Source organism: Stegostoma tigrinum, chromosome 28, assembly GCF_030684315.1.
Source record: "Stegostoma tigrinum isolate sSteTig4 chromosome 28, sSteTig4.hap1, whole genome shotgun sequence".
In the NCBI taxonomy this organism is placed as follows: domain Eukaryota; kingdom Metazoa; phylum Chordata; class Chondrichthyes; order Orectolobiformes; family Stegostomatidae; genus Stegostoma; species Stegostoma tigrinum.
Genome location: NC_081381.1, coordinates 16,403,695 through 16,421,189, shown reverse-complemented (window position 1 = coordinate 16,421,189; position 17,495 = coordinate 16,403,695). Strand labels below are relative to the sequence as shown.

General features: G+C 40.2%; 1 protein-coding gene across 8 annotated transcripts in view; it reads right to left on the bottom strand.

Annotated features, from left to right (window-relative positions):
- rerea (arginine-glutamic acid dipeptide (RE) repeats a) overlaps nucleotides 1-17,495 on the bottom strand; it is a 685,623-nt gene that overhangs the window by 281,280 nt on the left and 386,848 nt on the right. For all 8 annotated transcript variants that reach the window (XM_048561799.2, XM_048561803.2, XM_048561804.2 and 5 more), the window contains one exon: nucleotides 16,963-17,062. In XM_048561799.2, the coding sequence (XP_048417756.1) occupies nucleotides 16,963-17,062 (100 nt within the window). The remainder of the gene's footprint in view (nucleotides 1-16,962; nucleotides 17,063-17,495) is intronic.

The following is a 17,495-nucleotide window of genomic DNA, read 5'->3' as shown; positions in this document are numbered from 1 at the left end:
CAAACCTCTTTCTCAATCTAAATAAAGTCAAGAATTTGGCATTATAAGAATCGCAAAGACTTTGTCCTGAATACTAATATATGCTTTACCAGAAACTGTATATATAACTACCATTTGGTTATCCTGCTTTATTCTACAGCTATCCAAACAATGCCCAATGGGGCAAAAAAAAGGACAAACAAAAATACTCACAAGTTGCCACCCAGGTTGGCAGGGCTGTTAAGAAGGCGTACAGCTTTTATTAATAGAGGGATCGAGTTCCGGAACCAAGAGGTTATGGTGAAGCTGTACAAAACTCTGGTGCGGCCGCACTTGGAGTATTGCGTACAGTTCTGGTCACCGCATTATAAGAAGGATGTGGAAGCTTTGGAAAGGGTGCAGGGGAGATTTACTAGGATGTTGCCTGGTATGGAGGGAAGGTCTTACGAGGAAAGGCCGAGGGACTTGAGGCTGTTTTCATTACAGAGAAGAAGGTTGAGAGGCGACTTAATTAAAACATATAAAATAATCAGAGGGTTAGATAGGGTGGATAGGGAGAGCTTTTTTCCTAGGATGGTGACGGCGAGCATGAGGGGGCATAGCTTTAAATTGAGGGGTGAAAGATATAGGACAGATGTCAGAGGTAGTTTCTCTACTCTGAGAGTAGTAAGGGAATGGAACGCTTTGCCTGCAACGGTAGTAGATTCGCCACCTTTAGGTACATTGAAGTCGTCATTGGACAAGCATATGGACGTACATGGAATAGTGTAGGTTAGATGGGCTTCAGATCGGTATGACAGGTCGGCACAACATCGACGGCCGAAGGGCCTGTACTGTGCTGTAATGTTCTATGTTCTATGAAAGAACTACTTTCTCCAAAGCCAAGGACAACAGAGCCCAGAATAAAGTAGGTTAAGTAATGGTTGTAAATATAAGCCACAAGGCTTTGAACGATGTTATACAACCTGAGTGGGTGTTTGGGTACAAACATGAGAAAAGGCAAGTACATATGTCTTAATTCGCTCTAGCTGGCAAACTATTGTATCACATAATAAGATTTCCTCTAAATGGCACACCCTTTTCTTTCCATTTTGCTGCAAACATGAGGCTTATGCGATTACACTTTAGGACTGTACTTTCATTTTGATGATGATGACATTTTGTACTGTATTTTTAAATTTAGAGGGAAGGAGGGGGGAATCGTGGGCTGTTTTGGAGTCTGCCTGACGAGAAAGTCTGGCTGGTTGAATTGTTAAGATTTCAAAGGATGTTTCAGAATGTTTTACTGAGTAGAAAATGTAAGATAGCTATGTTGTGACCATATCCATAAGTACACCCTGAACCGAAGGGCCAGAAAGGTCTTATTGTTACATTGTCCATTTATATCTGAGATGAAAAGGGTGCTGAGATCAAGGATAACTAATTAATATTCCTACTGAGGGACAAAGCGAATAAATTTCCTGTTGTTGGACAGAAGAGTTAGAGAGGAACTAATTGTGCAATCAGGTTGCAAGGTTCCCCAGGAATCTGTTAATATCGCAGCAACAGAGAAGTTTTATGATAACAAAGTGTAGAGCTGGGGGAACACAGCAGGCCAGGCAGCAGAGGAACAGGAAAGTTGATGTTTTGGGTTGGGACCCTTCTGCAGAGGTGAGGTAGGGAACAAAAAAAAAGAGAAAGAGAGAAATAGCCAGGCCTGCTTGTTAAACTGAGAAAATGTTGACTCTTGTTGTTCATCATGCAGCATATGGATAGGAGATTGTAATCAAGTTAAAAATGGAGAATTTGAAAGAGGCTGGAAGTTTGGAGCTCAAGGAAGAGACGTATAGTGTAATTCTCAGAGAAGCTCTGGGATTAGGTGAAGTAGAAAGCAAGCCATCAAGAGCTCTCAGTAATTTTTAGGCTGGTTCCTAGGGGACAATGTAACATAATCATAGTAGAAATGAAAATCTCCAGCTAAGTTAAATGGGGAATCTCTTTAGAACATAGAACAATACAGCGCAGAACAGGCCCTTCAGCCCTCGATGTTGCACTGAATCTGTAGATTCATATTTAAATTGCCTAAGAAAATGAAGTAGTGTTTCATCAGTAGCATTTCTAGTCTTGTCACAGCAAGTTTCAAAGGTAACATTGATGTGGATTCTTTACCTGTTAAGTGGAGGTTTGAATTTCTCTTCTAAAGTTATCAGTCCCTACACCAAAGTGCACTGAAAAATTTACAAGTGCTTGATTCAAAGGTGCTTAAGGCTTATTTTTGAACATAGTACTGCTTCTAGGAACAAACTAAATCTGTTTTGAAGCTACAGAATTTCTAGCTACCAAACAAGGTGCTTCCAGATGAATTTAGTAAATAGGTTAATATTAAACACAACTTATTTTCAAATTTAATGCCAATTTTAACTATACACACTTAAATTATTTAGCATCTGAACTTTAATTTAAAAGCATTAAGACCATGCTTGGTGCTCTCCTGACCTAATCATGATCCAACGTAAATCTTTGCCTATACCATGAGTGTCCCAGTTCTAAATCTTTGGCAGCAATCAGCGAAGTAAATATGGTCACAGTGAATGTATAAATGAAGGGCAGGGTGAAAAGTAAGAGAGAAAGGAGGAAAGGATCAGGCTTGGCCCCTGCTTCAAATTACAATTCATTGAGTTCTGTTGCAAAGTGCACGTGTGCTGAAGATGGAAAATTTTGGAAGATCCAACCAATGCCCCACCAGCCCTTGTACCTTCCATGCCCATTTACCAATTCTAGGAGTTGCCAAAGTTTGTGCCCTGACATCAGTGGGGCGGCATTCATTCACAAGTTTCTACTTTTCAAAAGAAAACCTCTTTTACGACAGTCCTATAAAAGTGTCAATCATCCATACCCTCTGAGGTATCGATAGCAGAAACCACAAGCACTTAAAATCCCTTTATCATATGTAAATAAAGATTGCTTAATTGACAACTGTTTCTCTTTATCTTTTCTGTTAATTTAAATAATTGTCTTTCCTCAGACGCAACAACTTCAACAGTCTAATGAATATCAAGGGTCTCAGTTGACACTTGCCCTCCTGAAATGAAAATATACCTTTGCTGACAATTTCCTGAGGCAATCATGCTAAGAAATTTCCAACTTTTCCCACCCAGGATGTAAATTAAACAACTGGAGCGAGGGTTCAAGCTTGAGTAGGTGTAGCTGCTCAGGGAATGACAGGAAGGGATAGAGAAAATAAAACCTCCAAATAAAGCAACAGTCTGGACAAAATTATAATCAGGAGAAAGAAATTATAGCATGAGAGGAAGTAAGAGAAAAAGGAGGGAAACATAAAAGTGGACAGCAAGAGTTTCTTAGGTTATTTGAAAGTGAAAAGTATAAGTAGAAAGGGTGCTGGCCCTGCAGAGATGAAGAGCTTAAGTTAATAGCATATAATAAAATAGGTAGATGAAATGACAAAGTAGTTGGTTCAATTTTCACTATTGAAGCTCCAAAAAGAAACTTCAGTCATAGACGTAAATTAGAAGGTAGACAAAGAGGAACCTAGTGAACTGGAATCAATAGAAAAGAGGTGCTGAGCAAACGGATGGAGCTGGGGGCCTAAAGTCTCTGGGTCCAGGAGGAGTTCATCCTAGAGTATTAAAAGCTGTAACAATAAGGTAACAAATCTGTAGACATAAATTTTCAAAATCTGCTAGACAACCCCTCAATCCAAGAAGAGATAATGTAGGCAGATAAAAGGAAGCCATTTATTATGAAGGTTATAGCTGGTAATTTAGAAAAATTCAAAGTAATCAGTACTAAAGGGATATCATGATTAACTGATTTATTGCAGCTCTTCGACTGAATAACAAGCGCTGTGGATAAAAGGCAGCCTTTAGACATTTTCTACTTGAATTTTCAGAAGGCATGTGACAAAGAGTCACAAAAAAATTTTGCGCAAAGTAAGAGCTCATGGCATACAAAGTAACATGTTAGCACAGATAGAAGACTGGCTGGCTAATGGAAAACAAAGTACAATAAATGGGTCTTTTTCTGAGTGGCAGGCACGACAAGTATCACAGGTATCTGTGCTGAGGCCTCTGTTTTTTACATTTTATTTAATGACTTAGATGCAAAGGCACAGCAGACAAATTTGCAAATGACACAGATAGGTAAAGAAGTCCGCCCTTGGGCAACTGTCTATGTGGTGTTTGCACGTTCTCCCCGTGTCTGTACAAGGTTCCTCCGCATGCTCCCGTTTCCTCCCACAGTCCAAAGATGTGCGGGCTATATGGATTGGCCATACTAAATTACCCATAGTGTCCAGGGATGAGTAGATTAGGTGGGCTACAGAAGGATGGGTCTGGGTGGGATGCTCTGAGGGTCGGCGTGGACTTGTTGGGCTGAAGGGCCTGTTTCCATACTAGGGATTCTACGATGAAGAGTAGGACGCACACAATATACATAGCCGAGATCCAGGTGTTCTACTGTGTAAGTCACTAAATATTTGTATATAAATATAACAAGCAATTAAAAAGGTTAGTAGAATATGAGAGGAACTGAACCTAAAAGTAAAGGTGTTATGCTTCTATCATATAGGGCACGAGTGACACCACATCTTGAGTACTGTGCACTGTTCTTGTCTCATTATTTAAGGATGGATGTGCATGTGTTGGAGGCAGTAAGATGAAGTCTTATTAGATTGATACCTGGAATGGATGAGTCATCTCATGAGGAAAGGCTATATAGATTGGACTTGTTTTCACTGGAGAAGACAGAGGTTTGTTTGATTGAAGTTTATATGACCTTGAACAATCTTGATAAAGTGGATGTGGAAAGAATACTTTCACTTGGGGGTGAGTCTGTAATGAGGGGACACTGTTTAAAAACACTTTGATAACTTTCCTTAATAAAAATCTAATCCTTTCAGATTTTAGAATTTCGATTGATCTCTTAGCCTTTTGGAAGAAGAGCATTCTAGATTTCCAATATACTTTAACTGGCTGTATAATGAAGGGTTTCTCTTTTGGGACAGAGATTAGGAAAAATAATTTCCCAGACAGTCGTGCAACTCGGAACTCTGAAGAGGTGGCATTAAGGAATGTTTTTAAGATAGAGTGGATAGATTCTTGTTAGGCAATGAATCAAATGTTAATAGGGCTAGGTAGGAATTTGATACACAAGCAGATCAGTTACAGCTTTATTGAAGGGTGGAGCAGGCTTGAGGGACCAAATGCCTTTAGCTCCTATGTATATCGGTTTTGGTTTTCCATTCCTATATTTGTTTGCGTATGACCTCTGTACAAAGGTGTTTGGATAACCACAGGCTGAGACAATTTCCAAACTCGAGAGATTATTATACAGCCAGGTATACGAAACATGAAACATATTTTCATTGCAAGTGTATTGGAAATCTAGAATGCTCTTCTTCCAAAAGGCTAAGAGATCAATCGAAATCCTAAAACCTGAAATGGTTATATTTTTATTAAGGAAGGTTATCAAAGTGTTCAACACCAAGAGGGATAGATAAAGTTAAGATTTTAGGTCAGGCATGATCCAAATGAAAGGCAAAGTGAGTTGAAATGCCTACTTCTTTACCTATAATGCACTGAAGTGGAAGAGTGCAACTTCAAGATTGAGACTTCTATCAGGAACAAATACACTGATGTGGTGTAACAAGGTGTGGAGCTGGATGAACACAGCAGGCCAAGCAGCATCAGAGGAGCAGGAAGGCTGACAGTTCAGGCCTAGACCCTTCTTCAAAAATGGGGGAGGGGAAGGGGCTTCTGAAATAAATACATTTGGGGAGGCGGATAAAGGAGACAGACCGGTCAAAGGGGCAGGGATGGAGCCAGTAAAGGTGACAGTGTAGGTGGAGAGGTAGGGAGGAGATAGGTCAGTCCAGAGAGGATGGACAGGTCAAGGGGGTGGGATGAGGTTAGTAGGTAGGAGATGGGGGTGGGGGTGGGGTGAGAGGAGGGGATAGGTGGGAGAAAGGACAGGTTAGGGAGGCAGGGACGAGCTGGGCTGGTTTTTGGATGCAAGAAGGGGAGGGGAGATTTTGAAGCTTGTGAAGTCCACATTGATACCATTGGGCTGCAAGGCTCCCAAGCGGAATATGAGTTGCTGTTTCTGCAACCTTTGGGTAGCATCGTTGTGGCACTGCAGGAGGCCCAGGATGGACGTCATCTGCGGGATGGGAGGGGGAATTGAAATGATTCGCAACTAGGTGGTGCAGTTGGTTAGTGCGAACCGAGTGTAGGTGTTCTGCAAAGCAATCCCCAAGCCTCCGCTTGGTTTCCCCGATGTCGAGGAGGCCACAACGGGAAAAGCAGAAGCAGTATACTACAATGGCAGATGTGCAGGTGAACATCTGCTTGATGTGCAAAGTCTTCTTGGGGTCTGGGATAGGGGTGAGGGGTAGGGGCAGGTGTAGCACTTACTGCAGTGGCAGGGGAAAGTGCAGGGTGTGGTGGGGTTGGAGGGGAGTATGGAGTGGACAAGGGAGTCATGGAGAGAGTGGTCCCTCCAGAAGGCAGATAAGGGTGGGGAGGGAAAAACGTCTTTGGTGGTGGGGTCAGATTGCAGATGGCGGTAGTGTCCGAGGATGATGCGTTGGATCCAGAGGTTAGTGGGGTGGTACGTGAGGATGAGGGAGATTCTGTTTTGGTTTTTATTGTGAGGTGGAGGTGTGAGGGAAGAGTTGCGGTAGGGCAGTCAGGTTTGTGGATTTTGGGAACGAGATAGAAGTGGGCGGTGCGGGGTGCTTATACCTCCTCCCATCACCCCCATCCCAGGCCCTAAGAAGACTTTCCACATCAAGCAGATGTTCAGCTGCACATCTGCTAATGTGGTGTACTGCATCCGCTGTACGCATTGTGGCCTCCTCTACATCGGCGAAACCAAGTGGAGGCTTAGGGACTGCTCTGCAGAACACCTAAGCTCGGTTCGCACTAAACAATTGCACTTCCCAGTCGCGAACCAATTCAACTCTGCCTCCCATTCCTCAGACATGTCCATCTTGGGCCTCATCCAGTGCCACAATAATGCTACCCGAAGGTTGCAGAAATAGCAACTCATATTCCGCTTGGGAACCCTGAAGCCCAATGGTATCAATATAGGCTTCACAAGCTTCAAAATCTGCCCTCCCCGTACTGCATCCCAAAACCAGCCCAGCTTGTCCCCACCTCCCTAACCTGTCCTTCCTCCCATCTATCCCCTCCTCCCACCTCAACCCTTCCCACATCTCCTACCTACTAACCTCATCTCACCCCCTTGGCCTGTCCATCCTCCCTGGACTGACCTATCTCCTCCCTATCTACACTCACCTTTACTGGCTCCATCCCCGCCTCTTTGACCAGTTTGTCTCCTCTCCACCTATCTTCTCCTCTATCCATCTTCTATCCGTCTCCCCCTCTCTCCCTATTTATTTCAGAACCTCATTCCCCTCCCCCTTTTCTGAAGGAGGGTCGAGGCCCAAAACATCAGCTTTCTTGCTCGGCCTGCTGTGTTCACCCAGCTCTACACCCTGTTATCGCAGATTCTCCAGCATCTGCAGTTCCTACGATCTCTGAAACACTCATGTGGTAGGCTGCTAGCACCAAAGGAATCATCAAAATACAATGACTTCATAAGAATGGAGAAAGAATATTTCTTTCAAGGTTGCAAAAATGTGTGCACGTCTCTTCAAAAGCCTCACTTGTAACAGTTTACAAATGACCTTACCAGTAGGTGTTATTTAATCAAGAGCAACCATATTCTACAATGTGCTCAGTAAATTTAAATGCAGTGTAAAACTCACAGCTCTGGCTTCAAAATAACCTTATGGAAAAGTGAACAATTCAAAACTTTATCAAGGAGAGGACTGTCGGTAATCTGAATTTAATTTATAAACTGAAGAATTTCTGTTGGCACTGATATAGCATTTTAGGCAGTAATCAAATCAAGCTTTGCCTATTGTCATGGCCCTGGTTCACCTCATATGTACCACCCATGGACTAGAGAATTGAAGAAGTCTTGAAGAAGTCTTGAAGAAGTCTGCCACCAGTTCCATCTGGAAACTGTCTACTGACACTTGTACAAGAAAGAGGTTTTTGTCCCCCTCTCTCTTCTTCCCCCCACTGCCTCTGAAGCATCTGGACTTTGCTTGATACAGCCGCACAGTTGCAATTGGCAACACTGTGTTGGGCTTGGAAGAGTCTTCAGTACGTACATAACTCGGGCTGTTGCTGATTTCCACAAATGTGGAAAAAATCTATGTGCAATCGTCGGTAAAGTGAGGGAAATAAGCATCAAGAATGCATCAGTTGACACTGCACCAGAACCAAGCTTATTTGCTTCTGGACAGTATTACAACTTTTAACTGGTTTAGGATGCAAATAAGATCCAAATGCCAGGGAAAATGGGAGTGACACTCCTGAATATTGAAACAACATTTAGCTGATGGCATCAAAGGGCCCAAAAAAAGTGAAGGGAATGGGAGTCAAACAGGATACCGTCCAGCAGTCATAAATGAGACAAAGGAAGATTGCTATTGGCTGTTGGCAGTCAACTAGTGCACTACATGAGTTTCTCAGGAAAAAAAAACATTCACAGTCCAAACATCTTAAGCTACCTCCTCACCCGGGTTCAAATCCCACCATAGCAGATAGTGGAATCTGAATTAACTAAATATCTGGAATTAAGAGTCTAATGATGACCATAAATCCATTGCTGATTGTTGGTTAAAAGCCTTCTGGTTCACTATTGTCCTTTACGGAAGGAAACTGCCATCCCTACCTTGCTTGGCCTACATGTGACTCCAGACCCACATCAATGTAGATGACTCTTAACTGCCCTCTGGGCAATTAGGGATGGGCAATAAATGCTGCCTAGCCAGCGAATAAGAATAAAGAATAAAGGACTCCTTATAAGGTTAAGAGTGAGGCTTGCAATTCCTTATTTCTAGAATCCATTCACATCTCCAGTAATAAATGATAACAAAGTGTGGAGCTGGATGAACACAGCAGGCCAAGCAGCATCTCAGGAGCACAAAAGCTAACGTTTCGGGCCTAGACCCTTCGGGTCTTTTGTGCTCCTGAGATGCTGCTTGGCCTGCTGTGTTCATCCAGCTCCACACTTTGTTATCTTGGAATCTCCAGCATCTGCAGTTCCCATTATCACTGATCCAGTAATAAATGAAGTAGTTTATCTTCCCAAGTCAGGACTTCTTAAATTAATACAGGTATTTCTGATATACAGCATGCTTCGTTAACACAAATCGGCTGTAAAGTACTTGAAGAATAGTGGATGCTGTTTGGATAATGCAAACATTCTACTGTACAGTATAGCAATTTCCCTATAACACAATCTTCTATGGCGATTTCTATAGCATGAGGTTGCACAAAAACTCAACTAGCGTGTTAGAGGAAAATTACCTATAGGTAGCAACATTCACACCACCCAAGTGCTTCGTACTGATCATATTTGACAACAGAAGGCTCAGCTGGCTCCTCCAACATTCAAAAGCACCACCACCATCAATATCTTAAGTTCAACAGCAAATAGATCAGTCGTATCAATTCCACATTAAAGTGTGGACAGCTGCAATAAGTGGTTAACCCCATGACTCTTAAAGCTTCTCCACCATCAACAACATTCAAGATAGGATTGTCAGTAGACACCATTTACCTTGAAGAAACAACAGCAACAGTCAAGAAGCTTGACACCATCTTGAATAGAACAATTTGTTTGACTGCTGTAAGCGAAAACTGCAAGACGCAATACAGTAACTCAAAAGGTTATAGGAACATACCCAAATCATACAGCTGAATTATACATATCTATCTGTACTGGTCTAAAACCTTGAAATTTCTTCATCACAAGCACATCAATACATTAGGAATGGACTATTAATGCATCTTAAGCTCCCTCCTCACATGTTTCCACATCCCAAGAACACATCCTAATAACAATGGCATATGTAGAATAAAGTGCTTTCATAGCCAAAGCAATAATTTGCAATGTCTAAATATCAAAGCTCATTATGTATGAAATGTTCAAAATGGTTACTCGGTTAGGAATGCCAACGGTTGCTAATCAATCTCAAATTTCTGCAACAGTCATCTGCATGATCTGGGCAGGCAGCCATGTATGTAAGAGTGCATTAAATATTCGTGTCCACCACCTATTGATGACATATCAACAACTTTAGCACAGGGTAAAGCAGGGATGTATTAAGCTGAGACACGTCTTGGTTTGTAGGCTTTTCAAGGTAAATGAAAGGAATACAATTCTGTTCAGCTGAATAACTTACTAAAAAATTTAACCATTGCTCTCCACAGGAGAGGCAAACCTTGGTTGGAAATACATTTTATTCAATTCGAGGTATTCCTACCTTTAGTCTAAAGATACAGAAATTTTGCTCTGTAAACTTTCAAATAAAATTCAGCAGGTATATTCAATGGATGAAAAACCAGGTACTAGTTTTAATTTTCTTGATATAAATCTTACCTCTTCTCTTCAACCCTAGTTATTTACTTTCCATTCTGTTTGAGTTTCCTTAAATCAGTGTTACCCATGACCAAGAAAATTTTGCTGACCACTTTTTTTAAGCTCAAGGCGGGCACATACTCTGTGCATTGAAGCCAGTTCTCCAAACCAGCATTGAATTGATGCAGTACTAAAATGTAGGATATATGTATATATATGTAAATATTGTGGCTTATCAACATGGTTGATTAAGATACTGATCATGAAAAAGGAAAACTGAAAATACTAAATACTTAATCTCATCTAAGTGCTCCTATTTGTGATTAAATGAAAAGCATTCCAGAGATCAGGGACAGGTTATAATATTACAACAAAAAGAGGGGAAATAATGCTAACTGCAATATAACACAAGTTCAAAATAGCAGTCTACTCAAGAAGTTTCTGCTGATAATTTGTTCTTTGTTTATGTTAAATAAAAATTGTAGTGTGAAGATTAAGAGTGATTTTTGAATGAACAAATATTTAGACTTTTTAAAACATTGAATGCATTCAATTTAGACATTTAGTGTCTGCATTTGACTTGCAGAGTCTGAATTTAATAATTAAACTGTAATGTAATGCATGGTGATGACACATTCCTGCTTCAACAATGTTCTGAGCAACACACCTCCAAAGGGAAAGGGATGGCAAATCCATGTAAATCTTAAACTAATTTCAGCTGGAAAATAATGAAAATAGGTTACATTTTATCTTTTTTCCCCCTGAGGAAAGGGGCATGTGACTTAAAAAGAAAATACATTTTTCTCCCAAACTGATGACAAAACTGGTCCATTTTCAATGGCTTTTTTAAAATTTAACATGAAACTGAATAATTTAGCTGGTCCATTTTTATTGCGTGTATCCATCTGAAGCTCAAGAATAGCTCAGTCATTCCAGTGGTTCACTGGTCAGCACTGCACATATAGTTCATCCCAGAGACTACTTTGGATTTAGCATATTATTATTGTGTGCAAAATATTGGCAGCCAGCACACCACCTTCTATTAACAACCCAGACCAAGTTGCCATACATACCTACTGTGAACAACATGCATTGGCAAGCACAGGAACTTCTTTTAAAATAAACTCTTTACTGCTAAGAGGGTCAAAACATTCAATTTCTTGCAACTTTTAATTAATGCATACTACCACACCATCCAGTGAAGACAATACAAAGAAAGATGCAATTTGTAGTGTTTCTAAGACAGTGTCCCACAGTGACATCATTTGGAAATTCAAATTTGACTTGGCCAGAGTTGGGGAGCTGAGAGATTTTGGTAGTAATTTGGTGAAAATATTCAATTTTCAGAGAGTTTTGGAAACCTCTCCTGATTTTTGAAGCGAGAATTGCACAAGGGTTAATCAGTCAGGCCATGCTCACCAGTCAAAATCGCAAGGCAGACGGTTTTGGATTCTGAGTTCAGGGTAGGGGGGGGGGAAGTTGAGTTGGAATTAGAAATTAACACGAGTGAATGAATCTAAAAGGCAGAGGAAGTACAGGTTAGATAAGACAGAAGTGAGTTTAGCAAGGCCAGATGGAACATATTTTAATGTAAGGAGCACGAGAAACAAGATAGATGAGCTGAAGGCACAGACAGATACATGGGAGTACAATGTCTTAACTGCAGCTGAGATTTGGTTAAAAGGCAGACAGGACTGGCAGTTCAACACAGGGCATTCAGACAAGATAGAAAGGGGAAAAGAGAGGAAGTGGGTGTCACAACTGATCAAGGAATTAATTATAGTAGTGGGGACGGATGCTATCAAGGAAGCATCAAGTGAATTCATATGTGCAGAAGAGAATGAAGCATAAAATATTCAACCTATTACAGGTGTTGCAGCTCTATAAAACTCTGGTTAGACCACACTTGGAATATTGTGTTCAGTTCTGGTCACCTCTTTAAAGGAAAGATATAGAAGCTTTAGAGAGTGTGCAGAGGAGATTTACCAGGATGCTGCCTGGGTCTGGACAGCAGGTCTTATGGGGAAAGGTTGAGGGAGCTAGGGTCTTTTTCATTCTGATTGGACAGAGGTTTACAAGATGAGGAGAGGCATGGATAGAGTGGATAGTCAGAGACGTTTTTCCCCAGGGCAGAAATGGCTATTATGAGGGGGCATAATTTTAAGGTGATTGGAGGAAGGTATAAGGGAGATGTCAGAGGTAGGTTCTTTACACAGAGAGTCATGATCTTGCGGAATGTACTGCCGGCAGTGGTAGTGGAGTCAGGTGCATTAGGGACATTTAAGCAGCTCTTTGAAAGGCACATGGAGGATAGAAAAATGAAGGGTACACAGGGTAGATTGATCTTAGTAGGATAACAGGTCGGCATAACATCATGGGCCGAATGGTCTGTACTGTACTGTACTGTTCTACGTTCTATGTACTGTGGGCCACCAAACAGTCAAGGAGAGAACTGGTGTCAAATATGTAATCAAATTTCATAAGTGTACAAGGTAGCGAAAGGGCAAAATTCTTCCATTATAATCAGGAGAACTTTTGTAGCCAGTATCCAGAAAGCTCAATAAGGGAGGAGTTCCCAATACTTGTATGTCAAGGCATATCAACAGGTGAGCACTGTGGTGTTGACCAGAACTTAATTAGTTGTAGGATCTCCTTTTGGAAAAAGGACAAGGATGGGCCAGGAATAAAAACTCTTAACTGATAGAAAACTAAGTTTACCAACAGAATATATGATTTGGTCCATGAGGACCACAAACAGCAGTTTGCAGAAAAATTTTGTCAGAGCAGAACTGTGGGAGGCACACAAGGGAAAAATTAGCAATTGTCCAGGCCAAACATACTCCCATAATGGCAAAAGGTGGAGCCAAGATTGGAAATCCCTGAATGGTAAGGGACATAACAGTCACCCTGGCCAATCAATCTAACCTGCACGTTTTTGGACTGTGGGAGAAAACCGGAGCACCAGGACGAAATCCACGAAGATACAGGCAATCACCCAAGGCTGGCACTGAGAGGCAGCAGTCATAACCACTATGCCCCTTTGTAAAAATACTAATGATCTCTATCGTAGAACCCTTACAGTGTGGAAGAAAGCAATTCGGACCATCAAGTCTGCACTGACTCTCTGAAGAGCATCCATCCAGAGCCTGTTCCCCACCCTGTCCATTTTTTATTTTACCAATGGCTACTCCACCAGCCTGCACGTCCCCAGACTCTGCAGGGTAATAACAAGAGGATTAACAAAAAGTAAAAGGTTAAGAGGGCAGTTGAGGAGAATTATTTTTTCTGAGGGAGTAAGCAGTCTAACTCTCACTGCCTGAAAAGGTGGTTAAATCACAAACAGGGGGAGGTGATGACACAATGATATTATCAATGGACTGTTAATCCAAAAACCCAGCTAATGTTCTGGCGACCCAGGTTTGAATTCCATGACGGCAGATGGTGGAATTTGAATTCAATAAAAATCTGGAATTAAGAATCTAATGATGAAAACAAATTTATCATTGATTATTGGAATCTGGTTCACTTGTGCCCTTTAGGGAAGGAAACTGCCATCCTTACTCTGTCTGGACTATATGCAACTCTAGACCCACAATGTGATTACCTCTTAATTGCCCTCTGGATAATTAGGGATGGGAAATAAATGCTGGCCTGGCTAGTGATGCCCTCGTCCCAAAAACAAATCAAACAACACTCATAGCTTTTAAGCAGCATTTAAGTATTGATTTGCATTGCCATACCTCCAGATTATGGGCCAAAAGCTGAAAAGTGTGATTAATGTAGTCAGATCTTTGTTGACCAGTATGGACATGATGGGCCCAATGGTTTCCTCTGGGCCCAATGGTTTCCTCTGTGCTATGTCTAAGAGTAACGGCTGTTAACATATGGTTGGAGCTATGCTGCTCAAAAGCTCACAATTTCAGAAAGGCAATCATAGCCCACAGTTTGGGAACTCTGCAGAGTCTGAAAGAATTGAAAGATTTTCCCAAGTGATATAAACATTAAATTGTACAGATTTGTCAAGACACACAGATTAATTCAAAAATTGAGTTTAGAAAAGAAGCATGTATAAATGCTTTAGCAAGAGTGGCATAGAGAAGGTAGTGTTTGAAACAACATTGTGTAAATGGGCAAGTCTGGACTGAAACCAATGTAGAGAAATGAAATAGGAATAATTGTCAGACATGCACAGATAGGATTTTAGTAACTAACAGATTATAGCCAAATACAAGTTCAAACGTAGAAAACTTCAAGTCAAAGCAAATTTAGATCAAGCTTATTAATGCTTGAAATATTTTGTTTTAAAATAGTTAATGTCATTTCCAATGTGGCCCATCTTCAGAATTTTACAAACAACTGGAATTGGTTTTCTTAATACGCTGAACCGATACTCATATTTCCAATTTCATTTTCCACATTACACTTCTGCCCCTGCACATCATTCCCAGTTGAGAGCACGCTGCCTGTCAATTCTCTCTTTCGCCACTGAGTGGATTGTAGTGTCTCCAATTTCCTTTCTCCCTCTTCCCTGTGGGAAATTAGGTGCCACTGCTGTACTTGACGCAAAATTTGCAATTAGGAATTTCCTCAGTAGGCAACTGTGTTGACATATCCGAACAGCCCCTGAAGTATAACAATATTATATATCACATTTTTCACAACACTTAGACTAAAGGAGTCAATATCATTCAGTTGCCATAGCACTGTGAAAAAATATTTTCAACTGGCTTTTAATACCATGAATTTTGAAAACTGGCAGTGACATTTATTGAGTAAAAAGAAAAATTGGTATATTATACACATATAAAAGGTGTTTTTTTTTAAACAGCTTTTCCTCAAAATGCATTTTTAGTACGGCCAGCACTCAGGCCTCATCCCATGATGGAACCTTAAAAAAGTCATCACTTTTATCAAGGGCCATACTGTAAGAGATAGGGAGCAGCACATTTTTAAATTAAGTGCCCAAGCAACAAATCATTCTTAAAAATATAACAGCTTTAACACAATAAAATTTTCAAGTTCCTGTTGAGAGCCCAGGTTCAATTATATCAGGCTATAATCCTGAGGTATCAATTATCTTCTTTTTCTCAAGCTAGCAAAGTTTATTCACTAAGAATTTCAGCAAAATATAAATGAATTGATCCAATACATCTTATACAGGTACAGCATTTATAAATCATGATTGGAAGAATACGTTTATTACATTTCAGAATACAGCTGAATGGCATTTCTCATTTTCTGTCCCTCATAGCTATCTCTCACAATTAACATTAAATCCCATTGCTTTCTGCCGCAGTTTGCCATTACATAAATAAAACATTGTGGCAGTGAGCTGCCAGCTTTGATTTATACATCGTGCTGCAGTAAAATTGATGGAGTTCTCATCATGCTTTCATAACTTTGTAAGAATTAGCAATGTATATTACAGAAATGCACAAACACCATCAAGATCAATAGTTGCAGATATTTTTAAATATAGATATCTATTTTGATTGTTCATAGCTTTAATGTCAGCTATATAAAAGAACGTTTTCTGGTTATTAAATAGTCTACATTTTCCATGTCCTTTAACATCCTGAGCCAACATTTATATGCAATTTCCATGACTACCCCACTTTGCATCTGAAAACAGAATCATACAAGGCTTGTCCTCAGGAAATGGCTGTCAGCTCTATTAAAGTACCCAATTTTGATTCTAAAACTTAAGCCTCTGTAACAAATCTTTCAATAGCTCACATTAACTTAAGGTATAATTGTAAGACGGAACAGTATCAGAAAGCAGTCATAATATTCAGAAATAACCAGAAAATTATAGCAATTCTTTTTCAGTTAATTTGGCATTCAATTAGTATTCAAGTAATCTGGTTTAATGCTCTGTATGTATTTATTCAAATTCAAAGGTGTGAACTGGAGCAAAAGTTTTACCAGAAGTTTTGCAATTTCAAGACTTAAAGAAATAAAATGTTTTATTAGAGCTGGTAACAGTCTGTTTGAGGACAGAAATTAATTAATTCTGTGCAAGGTGGGGAAGTCAAGAAACTTGTGTTTTTGCTTCTTTTCTGGGATGTGAGCATGACAGACAAGGTTAGTATTTGTTGTACGTCCTAATTGCCATTGAAATAAGTCGCTTACTGGATCAATTTAGAGTATAGTTAAGAGTCAAACACATTACTGTGGTTTTGGTTTCACATCTGTGTCAGAGCTAGTAAGGAAGGAAGATTTTTTCTTTCAATTCCAAATGAATTGAATTTAAATTCCACCACCTGCTGGGGTGGAGTCTGAACATATGTCTCCAGAGTATTGGCCTGGGTATCTGAATTGATAGACTAGTGACATTACAAGTCGGCCACCATCTCTAGCTCCAGATTTTGAAGGATATGGAAAATATTATCCAATTAATAATCAGAACATTGTACATTGAAAAATGGTATTGCTGAAATAATGCCTTTTCAATTTTATAATCTAAGAAATTCAGAGGTCCAGAAGCAATGACATAGAATGTCACATCTAGAGCACAGCAAACTGCCCAATGCAAAGGAAACTTACAGTATTTAATGCATTTACTGTAGTATCATCACGAGATGCTGCAAGACAGCCATCTTCTGTGGATCCACCATCACACATCCCTGCAAAGGCAGCCATACTCCTGCATGCAAACACATTTTGCGTTATTCTGAATATAGCCTCAAGGGACATCTTAAAAGAGGAAAGTGAGATAGAGAAATAAACAGGCGAAAGGAGCGAATTCCAGAACTTGTGACCTAAGCATCAGTAGGTATGAACACCAATGATGGGTCAATTAAAATTCCATCAGGTAAAGTTCTCAATTTCTTGATTAGTCAAGCACCTGAGCAATTTGTTTGCAGCAAATATTATTTTATCATCATAGCTGAGAGAATGACTTCTTACACAGCTTACACATTTAATTAACTAGGATGCGAAAGTATTTTAAGTATCTCTCTACATTTACTATTATAACAGCCAAACTCATTGCACCATGGTTGGCTCTAATGCACGGAAGAGGAAGATAAAGAATGGTAATGGTATAGTAGCAGGTGAGTCAACAGCAAGAAGAACAG